Here is a 25,788-nt window from a genome sequence, read left to right on the forward strand (position 1 = left end):
GGCAAGGGGCAGCCATAGGTAAAAATGGCGCCTTGCTACCGAATTGCTGTCTTGACTCAGGTCTTCAGTCACTTATTCAGCCCAGAGGGATGTTCCCTATTTCGGGATCCGAGTCTTGGCACCAAATGTAAACTTAAATTCACCGGACCAAATAACCACGACACAAAAAGCAAAAAGGTCATTACTTATCTTTCCACCAGTTTATTTCTTCGAGCTCAAGCTATCTACTACATGATAGTCCAAAAAAATGAATCACAGAATTGGCATAATGGCCTCACATAAACAACATAGACTGGAGCTGTCCTATTTCAGGTACTGCACAAGGAGATATCTGTCTTGAAACTCTAGCTGGCTGCCTTAAAGTAGAAATATTGCTCAGCATTGAATAGTACATTAGCACATCTGTTGATCATCAGTGACTTCTTTCAGAAAAACAGGCTGCTATAGTTTAACTAAGTGTTTACTTTTTATACAACAGTCGGCCCTCCTCATCCGCTGGTTCTGCTTGCACGGATTCAACCAACCACGGATTGAGAACCTGGAATATGGGAGGATGTGCATAGTTTACCACGGATCGGGATTGGGATCAGCGCCAGTCTTCAGAGCGAAGGTTCTTGAGTTCAAATCCAGCCGGCTGCAAAAACCTGGAGAGGGATGGGCTCCACCAGTTTTCAGATGCCCAACACACGCTGTACGATGAGCAATCACCAAAAAGATCGCTGCAAAAAGCTTGTTATGATGGCACCCCGACGAAACACTTAAAAAACTTATGTATTGCAATAATTAAGCCACTGCATTGCTTAGTAATAATTGTAGCTTTCATCAGGGCAGGGCCTGTCATGTGCTTCATTATTCTCACTTTATTCTTTAAAATTGTTCTAGTCGTTGACTGACTGTAGCCTAACACTTTTCCAATGACAGATGGCATTTCACCTCTTTCAGATTGCTTTATTATTTCCACTTGACTTTCAATCGTGATCACTTCCGTCAATGGAACTGAAACTCTGTGGGTTCAGCAGCAGTCGCAGTGGCAGGTGTGAGGCCAGCCAGGTCCTAAAGTTCACCTGCACTGAGCCATGTTATATAAGGTCTGGAGCACCGCCGGGTCCTAAAGTCCACCACAATGAGAAGGTTAAATCAGGGACTTGAGCATCCTCGTTTTTTGGTATCCGCAGGGGGGTCCCAGAACCAATCCCCCGCAGATAAGAAGGGCCAACTGTACTTTATTATCAGACCAAATCTTACAAGGAAGTTAGAGGGCCTGCCTTTCTTTTTTCATAGTTGGATTTATGTCCTTGGCCCAGGGCAGATCCTCTGAAATGATAATATCAGGGAATTTGAAATTACTGACCTTCTTTACATCTGATCCTCTGACTAATAATTTAAATATGGGCTTCTCTTCAGGGTTATCATTGAGGATGGGGAACATCAAGCCAGTATCCGGCTGATTAACTAGTCAGGCAGAAAATGGGTTATGGGTGGTGAATGGTTGCCGCCGACCTGGGGGGCCTGGACTGTTGTTGATGATTGGGTATTCCCTTTGCCAATGATCAGAGGTGCCACAGAGGTAGCATCCTGTAACCCTAACGTTTGCTAAGGGTGGTTGCTGGGGCCCGGGCAGCATAGTTAGGGTTTCCTGAGCCAGAGGTCAGCTGCAGAAGTTGGGCGGTGGTGCATATGGGGATCCATGTGTTGGGGCTCTGGTACCTATGGGATGTGAAAGGTACTAGCCTCCGGATTGATCAGCCCATCCAGGGACACAAAACTGAGGTTTCATCTGACGTCAGGGCTGAGGAAGCCTCTGGACCATCTCATGTTTTACTTCAGTAAGCTTGGATTCCTTAATGGTATTCCAATAATAAGTGAGTGCCTGTCTCATCTGGGGACGAGTGTTATCAGGCCAATCCATACTGTTTGTTCTAATGGCTATAGCAACACCTTCAGGGATACATTGAAAAAAGAGAGATTAAACTGGGGTGAGGAGCTTCCAATGTTATAGGCAGCATCTCCTGCATATGTAGTGTAAGTAGAACAGAAGCGGTCCCAGAAATCAGGGCTGTCCTCCTCCTCCTTCGACCTACACTCTAGCACTTTGGTGACATCTATCAGCTGCCGTAGGGTGTTCCTAAGAGCCTGCTTGATTTTGTCAATCTGGTCAGCTGACTCTGGGACTGCTGCCGCAAAGTTCTGCCAGTTAGAGTGCTGCATGTTCTCTCTCCACCTAGTCTGTTCATTGTGGGTAAGGGCCATACAGCAAAGGCTAAAAAGGTCTGGGGGGTGGGGTGGCCCGATATATCTCAATAGTTCCAATTATGTATTTTATAAAGCCTTCAGGATTAGGCTTGCAGTTAGGTGCCTGGCTCATAATTAGACACATCTGAGGTTTCCAAGGAGTATACACCTGAATGGTAGGGTTAGCATTCTGCCCTTGCCCTGCTTTGAGGTTGGGAACCATTCTTTGGGGAAATTGTCCCTGTACCCCATTTCCTTGGGGACTTATCGGGCCCTCAATAGCCTCTTCTGAAGTGGGTGGTGGGTCCAGGTCCTCTAGTTCATCATCATCAATGTCGGGGTCATACTCGGTGTCCGTATCGGGGTCAACCGGGGATCCGTCACCCACCAAAGAGTTGTGTTGCTTGCTTGAACTCTTAGTGTTATGTTTATGGGGGGCACTTTTTCTTTTTCAGTTGATTCCTGGTCCAGGTTGCAACAGGGTGGCAGTACTGTTCCTGGGGTGGGGTTTAATGAGCAATGGAAGCGACCGAAGTGAACTTTTTTCTCACATGTTCATAATAAATATTCGAGAATCGACTATTTTATAGTCGACCTTCAACTTCTATTTAATGTTCAGAAATGTGAGTATGATGCATTGTTATCTCTGATCATGCTCCTTTAAACCTAATACTTGAACTGGAAGATTTTGCTTCTACCAGATGTTACTCCATGTTGGCATTTTCTAGAACGTTTGTTACAAAGTTCAGAATTTGTTGAGTTTATTGAAACTCAGATAAGACAGTTTTTTCTCTTTAATAACATAGGAAACATCTCAAAGTTAGTAATTTGGGATGCATTAAAAGCCTATTTACATGGTCAGATTATTTTGTATATAGCTAAGCTGAAGAAACAAAAGAATGGAGTTAGATAAAATTTCTAAGCAACATTTCTAAACATCAATGCAACCTCTCCAAATGTTGTTTTGTTTAAAAGAAGAGTGAAATTACAATCACAATATAATTTATTATTAACTTATCCTATTGAAGGATATTTGCTTAAATTGAAAAGTCAGTTTTATATTTTTGGGGATAAAAATAATAAGCTCTTAGCTTCCCAATTAAGGGCAGCTAGAGCTAAGAGACAAATTTTAAAGATTCGTAAAGCAAATGGAGATATAGCAAGTAACCATGAAGACATCAATAATATTTTTCATTATTATTGAAAAATAATAATTTTTACTCTGATCTTTATAGATCTCAATTTCCTGCAGATTCCTCCAAAATGAATGCTTTTTTACATAAGATTAAATTTCCTCAAATTACAGTTGAAGACCAACGGATGCTTGATGCCCCAGTAAAGCTATGTTGTCAATGCAGTCAGGTAAAGCTCCTGGACTTAATGGTTAGTCGGTAGGATTTTACAAAAAATTTGGAAGATTACTTTCTCCATACCTTTTGGGAATATTTCATGAATCCTTTGAGAAGGGTAGTTACCTTCTTTTTATGAAGCTTCTAGTTCCTTAAGAAAGATAAAGATTCTACTGAATGTTCATCATATAGACCTATTTCACTATTAAATGTGGATGCAAAAATTCTCTCTAAGATAATGGCTAACCATTTGGAAAATATTATAACTAAAGTCATCTCTATGGATTAAACAGGCTTTATTAAAGGCCGTTACTCTTTCTCCAATGTTTAGAGATTGATGAACATTATATATTTATCATTATCTAAGGAACCCCAATGTGTTATTTCTCTTGATGCGGAAAAGGCATTTGATAGAGTTGAGTGGTCATATTTCTTTGAAGTATTAGAAAAATTTGGTTTTGGTAATAATTTCAATAGGTGGATTCAAATGTTCTATAATAGTGGTCACCAACCTTTTTAAGCCCAAAATCCCCTACCTCGACCTTAGTGAAAAGCGAGTTCGACCCCAGATTGATTAGTTACACGCATGTGCACTGGGGCAGAAAAGACCGGGGTTTTATACACCAGGGGAATCCACTGCTTTTTGCACCGCGGACCTGTTTAATATTGACAACATTCTTGCAGACCAGCCGGCTGACGGAAGAGGGGTGTTAAACACGACCGGAATACAGCGATACTTGAGACAGGTTCCTTATGTCCAGTCTATTCCGCAATTTAGTTTTTGCGGCTCTTGGCACTTAGCTTCAGTCCCGCGCTGCTCAGTTTTTTTCCGGCTCAAAAAACTCAATGCATTTGTCTTTAAGTGCAGGGTGTTTCGACTCAGGGTATTGAAGCAGTTTTGAGGGCTTCATTGCCTCATTAGACAGCCTCCTGGCCCGAACTCCAGCCTCTGCCCACCCACCGCCAGACAGCCTGGCCAGGTGTTGCTGGTCATGGGTGGGTGAGAAGACAAGGTCAGGGCCGGAGGCGGTCGCAGTCCGGAGACAACGATTGAGTGAGGAGTGCGACAGGCCCGAGTCCACCCTCCCTTGTAGGATCTATTGGCTGACAAAAGTTTGCTTTGGTAGATCACAACGAGGTAGCTGCTCTGCTACTTATGAAACCTTGAGCCCAAATTAGGTCGTCTGCGAATATTTTAGCACCGGTTTCCCTATGAACATATAGTGTGCTAAAAAGGTTCAGAGTTGGCACCCGTCTGTCTGTGCTCCAGGCTGGTAGCGTCGGCACTTCTTGCTGGCTGTGCTCTGGGCCAGTAGCATTGGCACTTCCTGCTGGCCATGCAAGGCGAACACTGGCGCAAGGGTATCATTGCATTTAGGCAACTGATGACTTTGTGTGCGTTCAAGTTCAACAATGTGCATGACAGAGAATGAGGAAAGGTGCAGCTGACTCAACGTTTCCTCGCAACCCGGCGGTTGGGACCACTGAAGTACACTGTGTAGTGTGGGGGGAGCTAAACGCATGTGCACTGGGCAGAAAGAACCAAAATTAAACCCTGTAAACCAGAATCAATCTCTCAACAGTATTCAGGTCCTTTTTTCTCATTTTCGTGTGGTTCTAGACAGGGATGTCCATTAGCCCTTTATTATTTAATCTTGTACTGGAGCTTTTGGCCATAACACTCAGTGAAGTTAAAAGTATTCATGGTATCTCAATGAATGGGACATACATAAGATTTCTCTTTACGCAGATGATCTTTTGGTTTTTATTTCAAACCCTGAGGAATCAATTTCCTAATCTTTTGGAAATACTAAAAGATTTTGGTAAATTTTAAGGATATAAACTTGAATAAAAATGAATTGTTTCCTTTAAATGCCCCTATTTTTATATATAATGATATTCCATTTAGAATTATTAATTCTTTTAAATATTTAAGTATTATAATTACTAAAAAATATAAAGATCTTTATAAAGCTAATATAGTTCCTTTAATGGACTCCATGAAACAAATATTTTCTAAATGGAATCTACTTACTCTTTCTTAAATAGGTCGTATCCATGCTGTGAAAATGACGATTTTACCTAGAATTTAAATATTTTTCAAAATATACCTATCTTTTTAACTAAATTTTTTAAAAATCAAATTGACTATTATTTTGTCCTTTATTTGGAACAATAAAAGACTAAGAATTAATAAGTATCATTTACAAAAATCTAAAAAAGATGGTGGACTTACACTTCCTAATTTCAGACTATTATTGGGCTGTTAATATCTAACAATTATGTTTTTGGTTATATTGGCTTAATAAGAGCCAGAAACCAAATTAGATTGATTTGGAATTAAAAGCTGTCAAACAATTTTATTTAACCTCATTATTAGGAGCTCCATTACCTTTACAACTCTCTAAAATTCCAAATTTAAATCTCTACCTTGTTATCAAACAATCCTTACAGATTTGGTTTCAGTTTCGCAGTTTTTAAAATTTTAAACAACTTAAATTGTCTAGTTCTCTATATCGAAATTTTTTAGTTAAACCTTCAATAACCGATCCCATTTTTTTCTAATGGAGAAATAAGGAGATCTGTTATTTTACAGATCTCTCATACACACTTCCAGCAATATTTTCAGATTAGACATCCCTTACAACAATACTTATCTAAGTTTCCATATATGCAAGAATCTGATTTAATGGATACCATTTTGAATTTGAATCCATTAGTAAGAGATTCCATCGGTAGAATTTATAATTTATTTTTACTACAAAAAGATAACCTCTCACTAAAGATCAAACAAGATTGGGAGAGAGAACTTAATATGACCTTTGTTAATGAAGATTGTTTGCGAGCTCTGAAAATGGTCAATTCTTCTTTGATATGTGCCAATCACTGTTTAATTCAATTTAAAATTATTCACCGTTATTATTTAACAAAGGAGAGACTATCCAAAATATTTCCTAGCATAGACAATTACTGTGATAGGTGTAAAATTGAAGTAGCCACTTTGTCACTTATGTTCTGGTCATGTTCTTCATTAAAATCTTTTTGGAAATCTTCATTTTCTACAATTTCTAAAGCTCTGAAAATTAATTTACAACCTAATACATTGACTATTCTATTTGGAATAGTTCCGCATCATATTCAGGCTATTTCATCTTCAGATCAACATGTAATTGTATTTGTTACATTGTTGGCAAGAAGGGCTTTTTAATTGAAATGGAAAGATATCTGTTCCCCTACATTAATTCAATGGTTTTCTCAAGTAATGTTATGCCTTAGTTTGGAAAAAATTAGAAGTAGAACTTTTGATCCTTTGCCAAATATTACCATTTAATTTGAATTATTTTATATGGTTTCCTTCTAATCTCATTCTATATAAAGATGAATTGGTGGTTGATTTTTTTTCTTTATATATATGTATAGATGATGGTAAGATGTATTGCTCTGGGGGTTGATTCCTAATGGGCTTTTTTTTCCCTTTTTCTTTTTTTTGTTAGAGGGTTTTTTTTAGTTAGTTGGGGTTCTTTTTTCCTTCTTTTCCTTAAAAAAATATTTTTTTTCATTTTCATATATTTCAATCTGCTTTTTTTCTTCAGCCTTATTAATTGTATATATATCAATTTGTTGAAGTTTTATATCATTTTATAGCTGTAGAAGATTATCAATAAAAAGAGTCTGAAAAAAAGGAATGTAGATAGTATGATCATTCAAGTCTAGTACATTGTTGTTCACCTGTGGTGTTGTCTATTGATAGTGTACAAACATAATTGTAGATGGTATTCCTTGTCGTAATTCAAGTGGTTTCTTTCTAGTGTTCTAGGTAACACGCTATTGTTCTGTGGAGAGAGAAAGAGAAGGGAAATGGAACAGCAAGTTTTGACATGTTTAATGAATGTCTTGTCTTCTTATGAGTTCTTAGAATTGAGTAGGTCTAGAATTGTCTTTTGGTCATGTTCATGAGCAAGAATGCTTTTACCTTGAACTTTACTGAGTTCTATTCTATATGCCAAGTGTGTGTCTTCAAGGAGGGTTAATAGTGGGGAAAATTTGGAGTGAAACATTATTGATGGGATTTTTAATGCTATGAATTTACTATGTATTAATTTAAAACTTTTGCTATGCAGTGAATGTATTTCCTAATTGAATGAGTTCCTACAGCAATTACTGATTTATTCCTATCCTCATCATGGGACAATTTATAATGACTGATTAACCTATGAACAAATACGTGGATTGTGGGAAGAAGCCGGAACATCTGGAATTGAACCCAGGTCACCTGTACTGTAAATTGTTGTATTTGTTATGTGACCATGGTTTAGTTTACTGTGACTATATTACTTTAAAATGTCAGTCTAACATTGCAACAGACTGCTGGGACTTTCAGAGAGAAAGAGAGAGAGAGTGGAAGCTTTGGACTGCGGGCAGGAAAAGCTTGCTACAGTGTGAGTGAAGTTGATTCTTTCCCATGCCTAACAGCACACAGTGCACTTTGGATGTGTGATTATCACTTTGTGTGATCCATACGTGGATTTTGTTGGAGTATTCTGGGGCGGCCACTTTTGTTAACCCTTACCTGGTTTTGGGTATGTTATGTGGTAACCACTTGTGTTAGGGGTATAATCTGTGACTGTCACCTTGTGATATTTCTACGTGGATTTCGGGACGACTCGACGGGTAAGATCTTTGGTGACTGTTGCATTATCTTCCCAGCGGCGAACCTGTGGAATTCTTCATGATCACCTCCTCTCTACGTTTTACAGTCAGCCCTCTTTATCCGCGGATTCCACATGCGCGAATTCAACCAACCGCGGATCAAGAAAACTTGGAAGTTCTCTGTCCAGCACTCGTGATTTGAGCATGTACAGACTATTTTTTCCTTGTCATTTTTCCCTAAACAATACAATATAACAACTATTTACGTAGTATTTACATTGCATTAGGTATTATAAGTAATCTAGAGATGACTTCAAAGTACAGGCAGTCCCCGGGTTATAAACGAGTTCCATTACTGAATCTGTTTTCAAGTCAGATTTGAAGTCGGAACAGGTACATCCACTATTATGTAGCCTCAATTAGTAAAATGTTTGTTGTAATATATAGTGTATACTTTACCTTTCTATGCATATAAAACACTTAAGAAACATATGTATTTCAATAATTAAACCACTGCATTGCTTAGTAATAATTGTAGCTTTCATCGGGGCAGGGCCTTTCACATGCTACATTATTCTCACTTTATCCTTTAAAATTGTTCTGATTGTTGACCGACTGTACCCTAACGCTTTTCCAGTGACCGACGGTGTTTCACCTCTTTCTGATTGCTTTATTACTTTCACTTTATTTTCAATCATGATCGTGAGTATTTTCATGAACAGAAACACTGCGGATACAGAGCTGCGCCAGGTCCAAAAGTCCACCACGCTGATACATATTAAATAAGGTCCGGTGTTCCGCTGGGTCTTAAAGACCACTGTATAGAGACAGGTTGAATTTGAGCGTCCGCATTTTTTGGCATCCGGGGGGGGGGGGGGGGGGGGGTGTCCCAGAACCAATCCCCCGCGGATAAGGAGGGACTTACCAATGGACTTACCAATCCCTCCCCTCACTCATTCCATGGATTACTGGACCTTTCTAGTTTGCCATCTTAAGACTTTAAGAACTGTTCCTAAGCTTGACAGTTTGGGACCCACACACACATAACCCTGTTAACATGCTCATTTCATTTAATTTTCTATATTTTGAGTATATACTAATAAAGGTAACTTTAAAACCTGACTCAATTTGTGATCTATTGCTGCTGGTACCTAGCATACTAACCAATACACAATCACGTCTCATTGCTACAGTTGGAGGTTGAAAAGGATGCTGTAACTGTTCACTCAAATTAAAGAAAAAAGTTACCAGAAAAGCTTTACAGTGGTTTGAATATTTTTATTTCTTCCTTAATATTGACTGTGAACTAGTTTGCTTTCCATTGCAAGGAACCCTCCTTGTTTACTTACGTATTTTAACAAATAATGTTTGAACCATTTTGCTTTAGATACCATCTTGCCAGGAATGTCATGTATACCAAAGCCATGTATTTTTAGTTACCTAAATGTGTATCCTATAGAAATAGGTTGACAGTTGTGAAAAACATTCACAGTTCAAACCTCAAAGTAAATTTAATATACAACTACATACGTGTCACCTGACATTGTGGAAGTCGAATCCGGATGAAGTCACTCAGAGACCAATCACTTCCTTGTTCCCTTCCCCAGATTTCATCTATGTAAGGCAGTGAATTGAGAATAGAGACTTCAGAGCCATTTCTGTTATAGTTTGTACACAGTTTGTTTTGCCCTTGTCATATTCTAACCCTAACTCTCTGTTTTCTAGATGTTCTCAAATAACGATGAAGCTGTAATAAATAAGAAACTCCCAAAGGAACTGTTACTCCGGTAAGAACAACACATTTGAACTAAGAAGAAACATCTTTGTACTACCATGTGGAGGATATTTATCAGAAAAAATTATAAAAATTGTGAATTGTGGCCTTTATAAATCATTATGTTGAATTGTGGTTGGTAAATATAAAAAAATTTGGAAGCTAAAATATGACAAACTTGAGTCATGATTTAAATGTAGCTGATTTTCTGTTGTATATATTCATCCACTTACAGTGAAACCTTGAATTTTTATAACAAAAATTCCTGTAGAGGTGTCATATGTGATGTCGGTGTTGCCTGTGATTTAAGGATAAAGTATACCACAAGATTGAGTTATATTTAATTGCATTTAAGTTGCATTTGTATCACTTAATTTGTTTTGTCCCTTTTGCAAATTAATTTCTTCCTAATAGGTAAACTTCTTCAGCCCTATGCCATTACTCAACACAGCCACCTCTTTCAGAATGATATAGCAAGTAGACGGTACATGGAGCTTAGGAAAGCAAAGGGCTGTGGGTAACCCTAGGTAATTTCTAAAATAAATACATGTTCGGCACAGGATTGTAGGCTGAAGGACCTGTATTATGCTGTAGGTTTTCTATGTTCTGTGTTCTATGTTCTAGATCTGTGATGCTATAATTTTAATTCTCCAGGTGGGTAGAACAGGAATATAATACTCTCAACAATGCCCACTTTGAAGGCGGCACTTAGTCGTCGTCGTCGTCGTCATCTTCTTCTTCTCCTCCTCCTCCTCCTCCTCCTCCCCCACTCTCTCTCTCCTCCTCCCCCCTTCTTCTTCTTCAAATTATTATTATTGTTATTATTATTATTATTAAGCCACTAGAACCTTGGTGGTGCAGTGTGGTATGAAAAGGTTGCACAATTAACTCAAAGGTGAGTAAAGTCTGAAACTTTGCAGCCCTTTCCAGGTAAGTATGGCAGGTAGCACTTTAGTGAAGCAGTTGTGTTTTTAACTTCCATTGTGTCAATTGAATTTGAATTTGAATTCATCAGCTCACAAAATAGAATTTGAGTGCTAATCTGCTCCACTGAATTTTTGGCCTAACTGCTTTACAGCTATACTAAAGTTCAGGTAATTTGGCAATAGGTTCTGGTACAAAGTGGCTTCTGTTAACTGGAAATTTTGGTTGGGTCTAAATGTGACATTTAGGGAAATGACATTGCATACATTCTCCATTCAGTTAATGGATTGGAATTTGTTGTAATTCACTTTGCATTGATCTGGTATTGTGATTAATGAGCAGTTGTTTTTTGGCATTTGATACTAAGGTAGGAGGCATTGTGGATAATAAAGTAGGTTTTCAAAGCTTGCAGAGAGATTTAGGGTCAGTTAGAAGAGTGGGCTGAACGATGGCAGATGGAGTTTAATGCTGATAAGTGTGAAGTGCTACATTTTGGTAGGAATAATCAAAATAGGACATAGAGGGTAAATGGTAGGGCATTGAAGAATGCAGAAGAACAGAGTGATCTAGGAATAATGGTGCATAGTTCCCTGAAGGTGGAATCTCATGTGGATAGGGGGTGAAGAAAGCTTTTGGTATGTTAGCCCATTGAGTATAGGAGTTGGGGTCTGATGTTAAAATTGTACAAGGCATTGGTAAGGCTGAATTTGTATTGTGTACAGTTCTGGTCACCGAATTATAGGAAAGATATCAACAAAATAGAGAGAGTACAGAGAAGATTTATTAGAGTGTTACCTGGGTTTCAGCACCTAAGTTACAGGGAAAGGCTGAACAAGTTAGGTCTTTATTCTTTGGAGCGTAGAGGGTTAAGGGGGGACTTGATAGAGATATTTAAAATAATGAGGGGGATAGATAGAGTTGACATGGATAGGCTTTTTCCATTGAGAGTAGAGGAGATTCAAACAAGAGGACATGATTTGAGAGTTAGGGGGCAAAAAGTTTAAGGGTAACAGGAGGGGGAATTTCTTTACACAGAGAGTGGTAGCTGTGTGGAATTAGCTTCCAGTAGAAGTGGTAGAGGCAGGTTCAATATTGTCATTTAAAATAAAATTGAATAGGTATATGGACAGGAAAGGAATGGAGGATTATAGGCTGAGTGCAGTTCGGTGGGACTAGGTGAGTGTAAGCGTTCGGCACGGACTAGAAGGGCCAAGATGGCCTGTTTCTGTGCTGTAATTGTTATATTGTTATATGGTTATATATGTTACTGAATCTGTAACAATATTTTATTCCTTTTAATCCTTGAAGTAAAGGAAACCAGAAGTTGACCAAGCCTACTCAAGTTTTGGTGAACTTGAACGCTGCCGAAATCCTGAATTGAATTGTTTACTCAAATTCTTGTCCTGGAGATGAAATCCTGCATACTTTGTAGTATTGTTTAAAACAAATTTTGTTGGCTTCTTATTTCTGAGCATTTTCTGTAATTCTGTTAATGAAAATGATAGTCCTATAGAATATAGAATCAATCAGGCTCTTCAACCTATGATATGTCAAGCTTTTAATCTATTCCAAGATCAATCTAACACTTTGCTCCCACATAGCCTTCTACTTTTCTTTCATCTGTATGCCTAAGTCTCTTAAATATCTCTAATATATCTGTCTCTTCTACCCCTTGGCAGTGCATTTCGTGGATTTATCACTCTCTGTGTTAAAAAAAATCCCTCTTCTGTTAGTCAATGCTGCTTTGGAAAAAGGTGCTGGCTGTTCACCCAATCTATACCCTTTATAATCTTGTATGTCTATATCACACCCCTCTTTGTTCCAAAGAGAAAAGACCTAGCTCACTCAACTTCCCTCATATAAGACTTACTGTCTATCCAGGCAGCATCCTGATAAATCTAGGTTGCACCCTCTTTAAAACTTCCTTCCTATATTGAGGGGACCAGATCTAAACCCAATATTAGAAATAGGATCTAACCTGTCAGAATCAGAATCTGGTTTACTGTCACTGATATATGTTGTGACAATTGTTTTGCTGCAGCTTAATTTATTTATAAAATACATTAAGTAGTGCATAAAGTGATCAAAAAAGTAGTGAGCTAGTGTTCATGAGTTCAATGTGTTATATACCCTGTGGGTATCTTGTGACTGTCTTATGACCATGATGTAATTGAGTATCTAGTGAGCATGATGTAATTCTCTTGTGATGATGGGGTGATGTATTTTCCTGGCAATGTGAGGTCATGTGATGGCCTGTTTCAACAGGTATAAAACGGGGAAAGCCTGCTGTGATGCTGGAGTTTTTGTTAGGACATTGTTTAAGTTGTCCGTTACTCTATTATGCTGAGTTTGTCAGAAAGGAGAAGATATTATTCCTGATCCTGCACTCTCCTGGTGAGGAAATCCGGTTTCAGAGGGAGGTAAAGAGGCTTAGATTTTGGAGCTTGTTGATTTGAACTGAGGGTATGATTGTGTTGAACGCTGAGCCATAATTTCAAAAAACGGCAGCTGGAAACTGAACCTAAAACAAGAAATTAACCAAGAGGTTTACCATTTTCCAGGTGATCCAGAGCAGAGTGGAGCCAGTGACTTGCATTGCTGTAGACCTATTGTGGCTATAAGCTAGAATGGGTCCATGTCCTTGCATAGGCATGAATTGATTCTAGCAATAAACAACCTCTCACAAACAACCACTTCATAAAGAAAATGTGCCACTGGGAGACAGTTGTTGAGTCAGCTTCCCCACTGTTCTTGGGCACTGTTATCATTGTTGCTCTATTGAAGCAGGTGGAAACCTCTGCCTGCAGTAGTTGGAGATTGAAGATTGTCTTGAGCACTCCCATCAGTTGGATCATAAAACTTTTCTGAGCCTTACAAAGTACACTATCAAGGCTTGATGTCTTGCAAAGGTGTACCCTTGTGAAACTGTTCTGATGCCATCTTCTGAATAAAGATCACCAGGTCACCAGATGCTGCACTGATTCACATAGGTATAGTTTTGTTCTCCCTTTCAAAGCTTGCATAAAAGGCATTGAGCTCATCCTGGAGCAAAGCAGTCCAGCCATTCAAGATGTTAGATTTTGCTTTGTATGAAATAATGGCCTGCATCTCTTGCCAGAGCTGATGTGCATGCAGCTTTAAAGACAGAAAATTTATTTCATTTTGACTTTTTAATTTCTATTTTTGCTCTGCTTATTTAATTTAACAATTTATATTCTTAATTGAATTTCCATTTTTTTCTAATATAATGTATTGCATTGTATTGTTGCCATAAAGACAATAAATTTTATGACATTTTCCAGTGATAGTAAACCTGATTCTGATTCTGTCTCTAACTTCAATGGAATTTTATTTTGCTCTTAAAATAACCATTGCAGGTTGTACTTAGACTTCTTGTATAGCTTTTGATCACCAATCTTGAATATAACAATTCTAGTCCTGAGTAGAGTACTCATGATTCCTCTATGGTTTTTGGTTTGGGTATGAATGGCATGTTCTCAAAGGCACACACTAATCCACACAGGTCTTGATAAATTCAGTGATGACTGTGACATAGTCATTCAGATTTGAAGATGAATCCCTGAATATTGTCCAGTCCACCAACTCAAAAGCTGTCCTGTAGGAGTTCCTCTGCCTCACTTGATTATTAGTCTTCACCACTGATGCTACAGTCTTTAATCTGTTCTTCTACTGGGAGTAGAAGTACAGCCAGGTGATCTCACTTCCATAGTGTAGATGTGCACAGTAATCATTCTTCATGGTGATGTAAAGTGGTCAAGTTGTAGACTCCTCTGGTTTTATAGGTGATACGTTGGTGGTGATTATTTAGAGAGTCCTTCAAGCTGACGTGTTTGAAATCCCATACAAAGATAGAGAAAGCATCAGGGTGAGCAAGTTTGTCTCTGCTGATTATGTTGCTCATTCCCTCTAGTGCTTGCCTGATGTTGACTGGGGTGAAATGTACATCACAACTAGGAAGATGGTTGAAAACTCCCATGGCAAATAAAATGGGCATTTGACTGTAAGATAATCCTTGATAAGTGAGTAGGACTGAGATGGAACCACCACATCTGTGGACGATGGTGAGTTAACCATAGGACATAGTTCAGCACCTCTGTCTTTAAAAGACTACGCTGACTTACCTTTTTGAAAAATGACAAAGCCATCAACTGTATCCAAAATGGCAGAGGAAAGCCATGTTTCTGTTAAGCAAGGTACACAACAGTCCCTCTGGTACAGCAATCACACTTTTGAGGTTTTCTTTTATGTTACAGAAGTTGTATATTTGTCATTGGGGTAGTTGGGAATGAAAGTTTAAGGCCTAGTCTTTTCAATCATATTTTCAACTTCTGTGCTTCCATTTTCTTAAACAGGAACTGTACTCACTGTTGTGTTCATTACTGAATTCCATTTTCAGATACAATTCAGGTTTAAGATGGAACTGATGGCTAACAAAAAAGGTAAAGCAACTAAATAATTTGTTAATCTCACTTTTTCTGGCAAACAGTCATCACAAGTAAATGTCTGTAACTTCACTTTGAACTTGAAGACAGAACCAAGGAGGGGTGGTTTGCTTGTCGCTGGTATGAGGAGGACCCAAGGTTTGAATAATTTAAGCATTGTGCTGAAAGCGAAATTGAGCCGTTGAGGTTCATGCGCCAGAATGTACCGATTCAATCGAACTGTGTTTGGACAGAGACTTAAACGCCATGCCAAATCAGAAATGTCAGTTACAGGTTGAATTAGGCGGTGAGGTCCGGGGCCAGAGCATATAATGGCAATTAAATCGGACGTTTAGTTTATTTAGGCACCAGGCTGGATTGAAAAGTTCATGGTGTCGGAGCCCAGGAAAAGGGACTGGCCAATTCAGGTTGCTTCTTTTCAAGATTTACTTGTCTCTGTGCTGAACTATGGAACTCTCGTACAGACTTCAGTTCAGGATCTGTTTGCTACTTTTTGTGTACATTAAGTGTTTGACAATCTTTTATATAGACTCTTTTATTGTGTATGGCTTTTTTAATGGGCATGTTTTTTTTTGCATGTTGGATCTTTGACAGTTTTTTGATGTCACTGTTTTTCCGTTTATTTCTTTTGTGGCTGCCTTCTAGCGAATGAATCTCAAGGTTGTATAATGTATACTTGCTTTGATAATGAATACACCTTAAATTCTGAACTTTGATCTTTGGATGATAGTGCAGAGCACACCAGCATGCAGAATACTTAACTGTATGTTATTGATAATGCTGTTTATATATTATGTGAACTCTTGTAGTGTTCTCATGCAGTGTGTTGAAACTCTGACTAAACACCAAGTTAAACCGGAGCCAATGAAGACAGAGTCGCAGTAAGATTAACCGTTTACTGTTCACTCTTCCACATTAACGAATGGTGAAAACTGTTGATAAAATAATAGAAAATACATACAGTATCTGTTTCCTTCTTGGCACCACATTTGTATCATAAATATTTGTAAAAGTAAAACCATAACTAACTGTATTACATTAAAATCTCATTGAAGTACAACATACAGGCAGAATCTGCTTAAGCCATCAACAGTTTTAGGTAGACTCCAACACAATCTTTCCAGCAATGCTTTCAATGGCACAAGAAAATAAACCTCATCAACCGTCATTTCCGTCATCAATGTCAGCGTTAACATTTTTACTTAAACATATCAACTGTCATATGAACTTACGGCCTTGCTTCTATGATGTTTCTTGTGGGTAGAAATGGAGCTATTCGCATTGGTCCTGCATGTGCAGGTCCCCACCTTCCTGTTTCTCCAAACTGGAGCTTACTCACAAGATGTGGTGAAACATGGCGCGATACATCACAGATAATGAATTTTACCTTTGTTAAACTGTAATGTAGTTATCAACCTTTAACTTGAACTAGAAAATAGTTACAAATGAATTACTTAAAGTGGAAATGTAATAACATTAAATAAATGGCTTTAAGGGCACCAGGCTTCTGATGTGGGAGTGGCTAATTGAGTGACTTAGGAGTAACACTGTTAAGTACAACTACCTGTCCTGTTCTTGAAAAAAAAGAAAAACTAGGTATGTTCTTGTTGTTTACTATATTGAAATTATAGTCACTGGAATTGAACAATTTAGTTCAGTTTACCCATAGCATGTAACTTAAGCTCCTTAAATAAAAAGAGATACCTAAGATTATAATAGTTTTTCTCTTTGTTTTTAATGGTTTGTTACTCTCTTTGTCTTCACTCTTTTCACAACAGTGAAATTTTGAGTAATATTTTCAGCATTATAACTTTTTAAAATCAACTCTAAATCTAATGGGAGTCAAGGTAGACTACTTGAACACTCTGGCAAAGTGGGAGGATTATTCTGCCTCTTTAGTCACTTGCCCTAAGATAGGCTATGGAATATATCTCTGGTGGGGCTGATAAATGAACCAAGAAATGTTGGGATAGATGGATAATTTTGCGGTGCATCCTCCTCAGGTGAGTGGATCTTGTCACCAGGATCAGGTCACACTGTTCCTTCCTCTACTTTTCGCAATATTTGAAGGCACACAAGCACCTCTTCTGCTTGATTTCTCCATGTGATGTTCTGATTACAAATGAACATGGTGCATGCTGCCAGACTATAGTTCCTTTGTGAACTAGTCTGAAACCTAAACCAGTCTTGAGCAACAATAAAGATTTTGCTCTGTGTCTGAGACCTTGAATGCTGTTCGTTTTCTCTTGTTGCCTCAGAATTTAAGTCTAAGTCCAGAAGGAAAGGAAGAGCAGGCAGGTTTTTCAGGCACTGGCCCATTGACAGCTCTGATATACTGCAGCAAGTGTTGTGGAGTGAAATGCTAGTGAGTGCTTTGTAGGGGTCCTTTACCTTAAGTAGAAGACTCCTTTAACAGTTTGCACTGCTCTTACCACTTTTTCATTTGCCTGTGGGTACTATGAACTGCTTGTCTGGTGTTTGAACTCATAGTCCCTAGGCACAAACCATCTAGAATAGTGAGGGTATCTATTTAAACCCAGTAAGGTAGGAGCTGCTTTTGGAACAGCTGGCCATCTGTGCTTGCATATTGTATGACTTTGCTGCAGATTTGGTATTTTTTCAACAGCATGAATTTTGTACTGTTTACTGTATGATACAGGAAAACTTACATGTACCTGAACTAGAGTAGATGTTGGTATCTTTAATGAGGGCAGAGTCAGCTTCCATCTACTCATATTTGTATAGCATCCTCAACAGTGTGTCTAGTGTTGGGAAAGATTTGGTGGCACATGTTCAGTGTTATAACAGTATTGCATAAGCCTCTTTCTGAATATTTGCCTACATGAGGTAAGACATCCAAGCTCCCAGCTGAGAAGGCCGACGTGGCTTTTGAGCTGTTTCCAGTAGGAATTTAATTGCAGGACTTTGCAGAAAGTAGTGCGGACGGCCCAGTGCATCTGTAGATGTGAACTTCCCACTATTCCGGTCATTTACAAAGACTGGTGTATAAAAAGGCCCAAAGGATCTTTGGGGACCCGAGTCAGCCCAACCACAAACTTTTCTAGCTGCCACCATCTGGGAAATGGTACCGTAATGTAAAAGCCAGGACCAACAGGTTCTGGGACGCCTTCTTCAGGCCATCAGACTAAGTAGTTCAGGCTGATACAATTGTGTTTCTGTGTTAGATTAACTGTGGTGTTGTACATACTATTTATTATAAATTATTATAAATTGTACATTGTACATTTGGACAAAAACGTAACATTGAGTTTTACTCATGTGAAGGATGTAAGAAATAAAGTCAATTCAATTCAATTCAATTCAATTATCAAATCGCAAGCCCACATGAGAACCAGCATAACACTTTTCTGTAGGAATCAGTACTCTTATGTATATACCACTGTTTACAACTCACCATTGCAAGAGCACTTCCCCTAGCTCAAAGGAAGGGACACCTGTTGAGATCTTGGTTGCTTTGTTCAGATTAAAGAATGCCAATGCTGGTGATGTTGCTTTAAGTGAGGAATAACATCTCCTATGGTACATCCATGGTCCAAATGTTTCTCTTAGAGAGGAGGTTATGTAGTTGCTTTGTTTCCTCTGCCAAATCTGGATTAAACTCTCCCAGGAGGTTTACTATGCTCTGAAACATTTGTAAGTTGCTTCATGTTTTGATATCCTTCCAGTTTACCTGAATCTGATTGTACTTCCTCAGAGGATAGTTGGTGGCTTAAGAACTTCACCTTCAGTTTTGCAAATTCACATTTCTTCACTTTGAGTCCAGACTGTTTCAGTTTCTCCAAGGCAGCTTCCACTCTATTGTGATGTTCTTTCCTTGGGGCTGTGAAGATGAGTATGTTGTCCCTGTGGCAGATTACTTCTTCCATTTCCTCCAAAATTTGGTTCATCTTCCTCTGAAAGAGTTCAGGACCCATAGAGACACAAAAGGGAATCTCTTGAAGACATAGCATCCGTATGGTGTGGTAATATCTTGTGCTTCTGTGACTCAGAGCTAAATGGATGTGCCAGAACCATGAGTTTGCATTTAGTTGTTGCAGAACTTTTGCTCACCCAGCATACCCAATGCGTGCTCTATAGAGGCAGAGTAAACTTCTTCTGCCTCACTGCAGTATTCAGTTTTGTCCCATCAGGCTTAAGAACAGGAACAATGCCAGCTCACTGTTCAGTAGGTCCATTCACTCTAGTTATGATGTGAAGTACTTCATTCTCTCTAGTTCAGCTTTGACTTAGTTCATCAATGAAGCAGGTATACACCTCACTGTTGTTGGATAATAGGGCATCCCTCCTAGCCTCAGTTGTATAACATACTCTTCATTCTGTATTCCCAGGCCTATGAACAACTCTGGGTACTTTTCCAGCTGTTGGACTTTTGTGAATCCAACCTTGCAAAGAGGTTCAACTCCTTGATGGCATGTCATCCCAGATGAGAAGAGATTGAATTGAATTGACTTTATTATTTGCATCCTTCACATACACGAGGAATAAAAATCTTCCTTTGTCTTACCCTTCTGGAAGTCCACAATCAGCTCTTTCATCTTACTGATGTTGAAAGCCAGGTTGTTGCTGCAGTTCCATTCCACTAGTTGGCATATCTCACTCCTGTATGCCCCTTGTCACCATCAGAGATTCTACCAACAATGGTTGAATCATCAGCAAATTTATATATGGTATTTGAGCTATGCCTAGCCACACAGACATGTGCATTGGGCAAAGCACACACCACTGAGGTGCGCCAGTGCTGATTATCAGTGAGGAGGAGATATTATCAACAATCCACACAGGTTGTGGTCTTCCAGTTAGGAAGTCACAGATCCGGTTGCAGAGGGAGTTAAAGAGGTCCAGGTTTTATAACTTATGAATCAGGATTGTGGGAGTGATGGTGTTAAATGCTGAGCTATAGACAATGAACAGCATCCTGACATAGGTATTAGTGTTCTCCTCACTGATTTTGACTTACTTTATCATGTGTGGAAGTCGAATCCGGATGAAGTCACTCAGAGAGCGTATAAGTACAAGCTCTTTATTCAAAGTACCCATGGATTACTCAGTCACTCACAGGAGCAGTCTGTCTGTGGCCATTTTTGCCTGATCCACTGAATAACTCACAATTCCCCTTATAGAAGACACTCAGAGAGCGTATGAGTACAAGCTCTTTATTCAAAGTACCCGGGGCTTACTCAGTTAGTCACTCAAACAGGAACAGTCTGTCTGTGACCGTTCCTGCCCGATCTACTGACTAACTCACAATTCCCCTTATAGAAGAGATATAGTGTTCAGATAAACCACCCCCCCCCCCCCCCCACCCATTCCAAGCTGGAGACAGACTTATTGCTTGACAGGACCGAGAGACAAATTACAGAATAGGCATAATGGTCTCATACACAAAACAGACTAGAGTGGTCTTATTTCTGAGCTTGACTGTGCAAAGAAACAAGGATCTTGAAACACTGTCTAACTCCGATAAGAAATATGACTCAGCAAGGCTTAGCACATCTGTTGATATTCAGTAGTCTCTTTCAGAAACACAGGCTGCTATGTTTAACTGACTATGTTAACTCTTTATATATTATTCCCTCCTTTTGATCATTGCATGATCAGCAAAGCAGTAATTACAGCAAAGCTCTTTTACAGAGAAAGAAGCTGAGTACAGCATTGAGTTATCAGTGGGTAAAAACAGTGTACAACGGTAATTATAACAATGGTAGTAATAACTATTAGGCCATAATGCAATATCATGCTCCACATGTTACCAAACAGGCCTTAGAACGACCACTATTTAGTCCTCTCGGTGTAAATCCTGCCCTACTTTTTTGATCAAACACGAGGAAATCTGCAGATGCTGAAAATTCAAACAACAACACACAAAATGCTGGTGGAACAGTCGGTGTTTCGGGCTGAGACCCTTCGTCAGGACTAACTAAAAGGAAAGATAGTAAGAGATTTGTAAGTAGTGGGGGGAGGGGGAAATGTGAAATGATAGGAGAAGACCGGAGGGGGTGGGATGAAGCTGAGAGCTGGAAAGGTGATTGGCGTAAATGATACAGAGCTGGAGAAGGGAAAGGATCATGGGACGGGAGGCCTAGGGAGAAAGAAAGGAGTGGGGGAGCACCAGAGGGAGATGGAGAACAGGCAAACAACTAAATATGTCAGGGATGGGGTAAGAAGGGGAGGAGGGGCATTAACGGAAGTTGGAGAAGTCAATGTTCATGCCATCAGGTTGGAGGCTACACAGCCGGTATATAAGGTGTTGTTTCTCCAACCTGAGTTTGGATTCATTTTGAAAGTAGACAGTCTCCCAGTCTGCGTCGGGTCTCGCCAATATATAACAGGCCACACCGGGAGCACCGGGCGCAGTATATGACACCAGCCGACTCACAGGTGGTGTTGCCTCACCTGGAAGGACTGTCTGGGGCCCTGAATGGTGGTGAGGGAGGAAGTGTAAGGGCAGGTGTAGCACTTGTTCCGTTTACAAGGATAAGTGCCAGGAGGGAGATCGGTGGGAAGGGATGGGGGGGGTCGAGTGGACAAGGGAGTCGGGTAGGGAACGATCCCTGCAGAAAGCAGAAGGGGGGGGGGAGGGAAAAATGTGTTTGGTAGTGGGATCCCGTTGGAGATGGCGGAAGTTATGGAGAATTACATGTTGGACCTGGAGGCTGGTGGGGTGGTAGGTAGGACAAGGGGAACCCTATCCCGAGTGGGGTGGCGGGTGGATGGGGTGAGGGCAGATGTGCGGGAAATGGGAGAGATGCGTTTGAGAGCAGAGTTGGTGGTGGAAGAAGGGAAGCCCCTTTGTTTAAAAAGGGAAGACATCTCCTTTGTCCTGGAGTGAAAAGCCTCATCCTGAGAGCAGATGCGGCGGAGACGGAGGAATTATGAGAAGGGGATAGTATTTTTGCAAGAGACAGGGTGGGAAGAGCTAATTGCCGATGGTGTAAAGCCCTAGCTCCCTTAATCTCTGATCATAATCCATACTCTCTACCAGGCAGCATCCTGGTAAATCTCCTCTGTACCCTTTCCAATGCTTCCACATCCTTCCTATAGTGAGGCAACCAGAACTGGACACAGTACTCCAAGTGTGGCCTAACTAGAGTTTTATAGAGCTGCATCATTACGTCGCGTCTCTTAAACTCTATCCCTAGAATTATGAAAACTAACACCACATAAGCTTTCTTAACTACCCTATCTACCTGTGAGGCAACTCTCAGGGATCTGTGTACATGTACCCCCAGATCCCTCTGCTCCTCCACACTACCAAGAATCCTGCCATTTACTTTATACTCTGCCTTGGAGTTTGTCCTTCCAAAGTGTACCACCTAAGTGTATGACTCTAGTTGTCTGGAAGCCCGCAAAAAGAAGGCAAAAGACAACGGCCCAGCATGGGGTGAAGTCTGTAATAGGCTCCTTAGTCCATAATTTTTTACAGTCAGTACGAAATATCCACTGCGGTTGTCCTTCCAACTTGACTGCCGTGGGCGTGGAGAGCAGTACTTGAATGGTCCCTTCCTCCGTTGTTCTAATTTGCCAGGGCTCCAGTTCTTAGTTAGTACTTAGTCCTCAGGTTCAATGTTGGGGTAGTCGCCTTCTCTTGTCATAATGTCTTCATCCTCGTATGCCTGTAAGGCTTGGAGAATCTTAGTTAGGTAACCCGTTTATATCAAGAGTGGGAGACCACTCGGAACCCCATGGAGTCCTTGGGGGCTTTCCAAAGATAATTTCAGCTGGTGACAGTCCTGTTTTTCCCTCTTGGGGGGGCGGCCCTCAGCTGGAATAATGCTAAGGGCAATATCTTTAACCAGTTAAACCCCGTCTTCTCCATGAGTTTTACCAATTTGGTTTTTAATTTATCATTTGCCTTCTGTGCTATACCTGCAGCTTGGGGATGGTGAGAGTGATGGAATTGTTGTTTGATAGATAAGACATTGCAGATTTCCTTTTTTAACTTGTCTTCAAAGTGGGGACTGTTATCTGAACTCAGTATTTCTGGTAGCCCATGCTGGCGGAAATCACTTCTCACAACAGTATTTTAGCTGCTGTCAGGGCTGTATTATTCATAGTAAGGATTGCCTCGATCCATCTATTAAATACATCTGTGATCACTAAGCAATATTTGTAACAATGCACTCTAGGTAGTTGAATAAAATGAATTTGTAAACATGAAAAGGGGCCTTCAGGTCAGAGAGTAATGCATGGCACACAGGATGTCCCTTTTCCTGTTTTGTTCTTACGGCATATTAAACATACTTTTGCCATCTATGTTGGTGCTTACTGCAATTTCGGATGCCACCATCTTTGCTGCAAACTGTTTACCCTTCCCTCCTTTCCGAGGTGGGTACTAGTATGAATATTATCAAAGTGGACTGGTAGAAATTGGGTAGGGACACAGACCTGTCCCGCAGGGGTGTACCAGAGGCCCATCATGGGACCCTCCTTACAGCCCACTTGTGATCATAGTCTGTGTTCCTCCTTGGGAGCGAACGACTTGCATGTCAGGCATACCCGTGCTGTCTGAGAAGGTAAAGGGTTTTGGTGGGGCCCTGGTGGGGCCATAATTTCGTCTCTGGGCTGTGACTTCGGCAACCTCTACAGCCATGGTGTTACCGGTGGAGATTTTAACAATCTGACAGGTATGAGCGGAACGTTTAATGATGGCCGATGTCTTTAGAAGCTGTAAGGCGGTGAGGAGATTCTGTACAAACGTAGCATTGCTAATGGATGTTCTGAGGAGGTGAGGAAACCCTGGTATTCCCAAAGCGCTCCGTAGACATGAGCTACCCCGAGGGTGTATCGAGAGTCACTGTAGATGTTTGCACGTTTGTTGGCAGCCAGGATGCAGGCACGTGAGGGCAAATAACTCAGCTTTTTGTGCTGACACGGCTGGTTGAAAGGCTGCCTGATCGAGCACCGTGTTATCTGTGGCCACAGCATAGCTTGAACATCTCCAACCTTGAGGGCCCGTGAAAGAACTTCCATCGACATACAAGGTTATGTCGGGGTCCTGCAGGGGTTGGTCCGTGAGGTCCTCATGGGTTGTAGTGAGAAATTGATTTCACAGCACGCAATTGGGTTCAGAATTGTCTGTAACCTGGAGTGGTGACATTAGGAAAGTGGCTGGGTTTGAAGTGGAGCCGTGAGAATATGTCAGCAGTGGGTTGCTCAGTAAGTCTGTCTCATAGAGATTTGGTCGTGCCTGAGAGAGGTGCTGTGTCTCTCAGGAGGTCAAAAGCTCCACCCCCGAGTGGAAAGAGAGCACATTTACAGGCTGATGTAGGGTAATATTTTGCTAATTGGTACTCAAAAATATTACCCATTGTAAGTAGCGACCTGCAAGAGGAATTGAGCTTCCATTTATGTTCAGTACAGGGGCAGCCACTTCTACCCTCGATCATGAGATATTGTCGGAACTTGGATTCCGGCTTTCCGGGGCCACCGTTGCTGTCTCAGGGTTTGGGGTCTGAATGACCATACCAATGGATTCAACACCTGTGGCTGGAGTTTCAGGGGAATAGGTGTCAGATTCCCTTTACAGTCTCGGCTGATTTGGTTTGCAAACTACAAGGGAGAGATTTGTTGTACCAGCTGCAGGTTGAAATCCAATGTCCGATCTTGGGATCATGGAAGTTGAATTCCAGCTAGCTGAAGGATTACGTTAGGTTCCTCTTGAGGGTCGCTATTTACAATGGGCGTCATTTTTGAGAGTCAGTTAGCAAAAGAATTGTTCACGGAGAATGGAGTGACTGCCCATTTTGGCCCTGGGCGTCTCTGCTGTCCCCAGGGGCACTGTGTCTTCCAGTGCCCTGGTCGGCCACAGTTAAAACACAGTCCAGGCTGAGCTCCCCAGGTCACGGGCACTCCCTGAGGAAGAGGATTTCTTGGAATGTATGCAGGATGGTTTTCTGAACCAACGTCAAGGAACTGGTTAGAGAGCAGGCCATCCTAGACTGGGTATTGAGCAATGAGGAAGGGTTAGTTAGCAATCTGGTCATGCGAGGCCCTTGGGTAAGAGTGACCATAATATGGTGGAATTCTTCATTAAGATGGAGAGTGACATAGTTAATTCAGAAACAAAGGTTCTGAATGTAAAGAAGGGTAACTTTGAAGGTATGAGACGTGAATTAGCTAAGATAGACTGGCAAATGATACTTAAAGGGTTGACGGTGGATATGCAATGGCAAGCATTTAAAGATTGCATGGATGAACTACAACAACTGTTCATCGCAGTTTGGCAAAAGAATAAACCAGGGAAGGTAGTGCACCCGTGGCTGACAAGGGAAATTAGGGATAGTATCAAGTCCAAAGAAGAAACATATAAATTAGTAATAAACAGCAGCACACCTGAGGACTGGGAGAAATTCGGAGACCAGCAGAGGATGCCAAA

The 25,788-nt window shown here is 40.5% G+C and overlaps 1 protein-coding gene across 5 annotated transcripts in view; it reads left to right on the forward strand.

Moving 5' to 3' along the window:
- Positions 1-25,788, forward strand: part of LOC132386010 (F-box/LRR-repeat protein 20-like) — a 434,516-nt gene that overhangs the window by 73,745 nt on the left and 334,983 nt on the right. For 4 of the 5 annotated variants that reach the window (XM_059958261.1, XM_059958262.1, XM_059958264.1 and 1 more), the window contains one exon: positions 9,957-10,018. In XM_059958261.1, coding sequence (XP_059814244.1) covers positions 9,957-10,018 — 62 coding nt within the window. Of the gene's footprint in view, positions 1-478; positions 692-9,956; positions 10,019-25,788 lie in introns of all 5 variants that reach the window. The other variant, XM_059958260.1, reaches the window with a different exon arrangement.

Source organism: Hypanus sabinus, assembly GCF_030144855.1.
Source record: "Hypanus sabinus isolate sHypSab1 chromosome Y unlocalized genomic scaffold, sHypSab1.hap1 SUPER_Y_unloc_11, whole genome shotgun sequence".
In the NCBI taxonomy this organism is placed as follows: domain Eukaryota; kingdom Metazoa; phylum Chordata; class Chondrichthyes; order Myliobatiformes; family Dasyatidae; genus Hypanus; species Hypanus sabinus.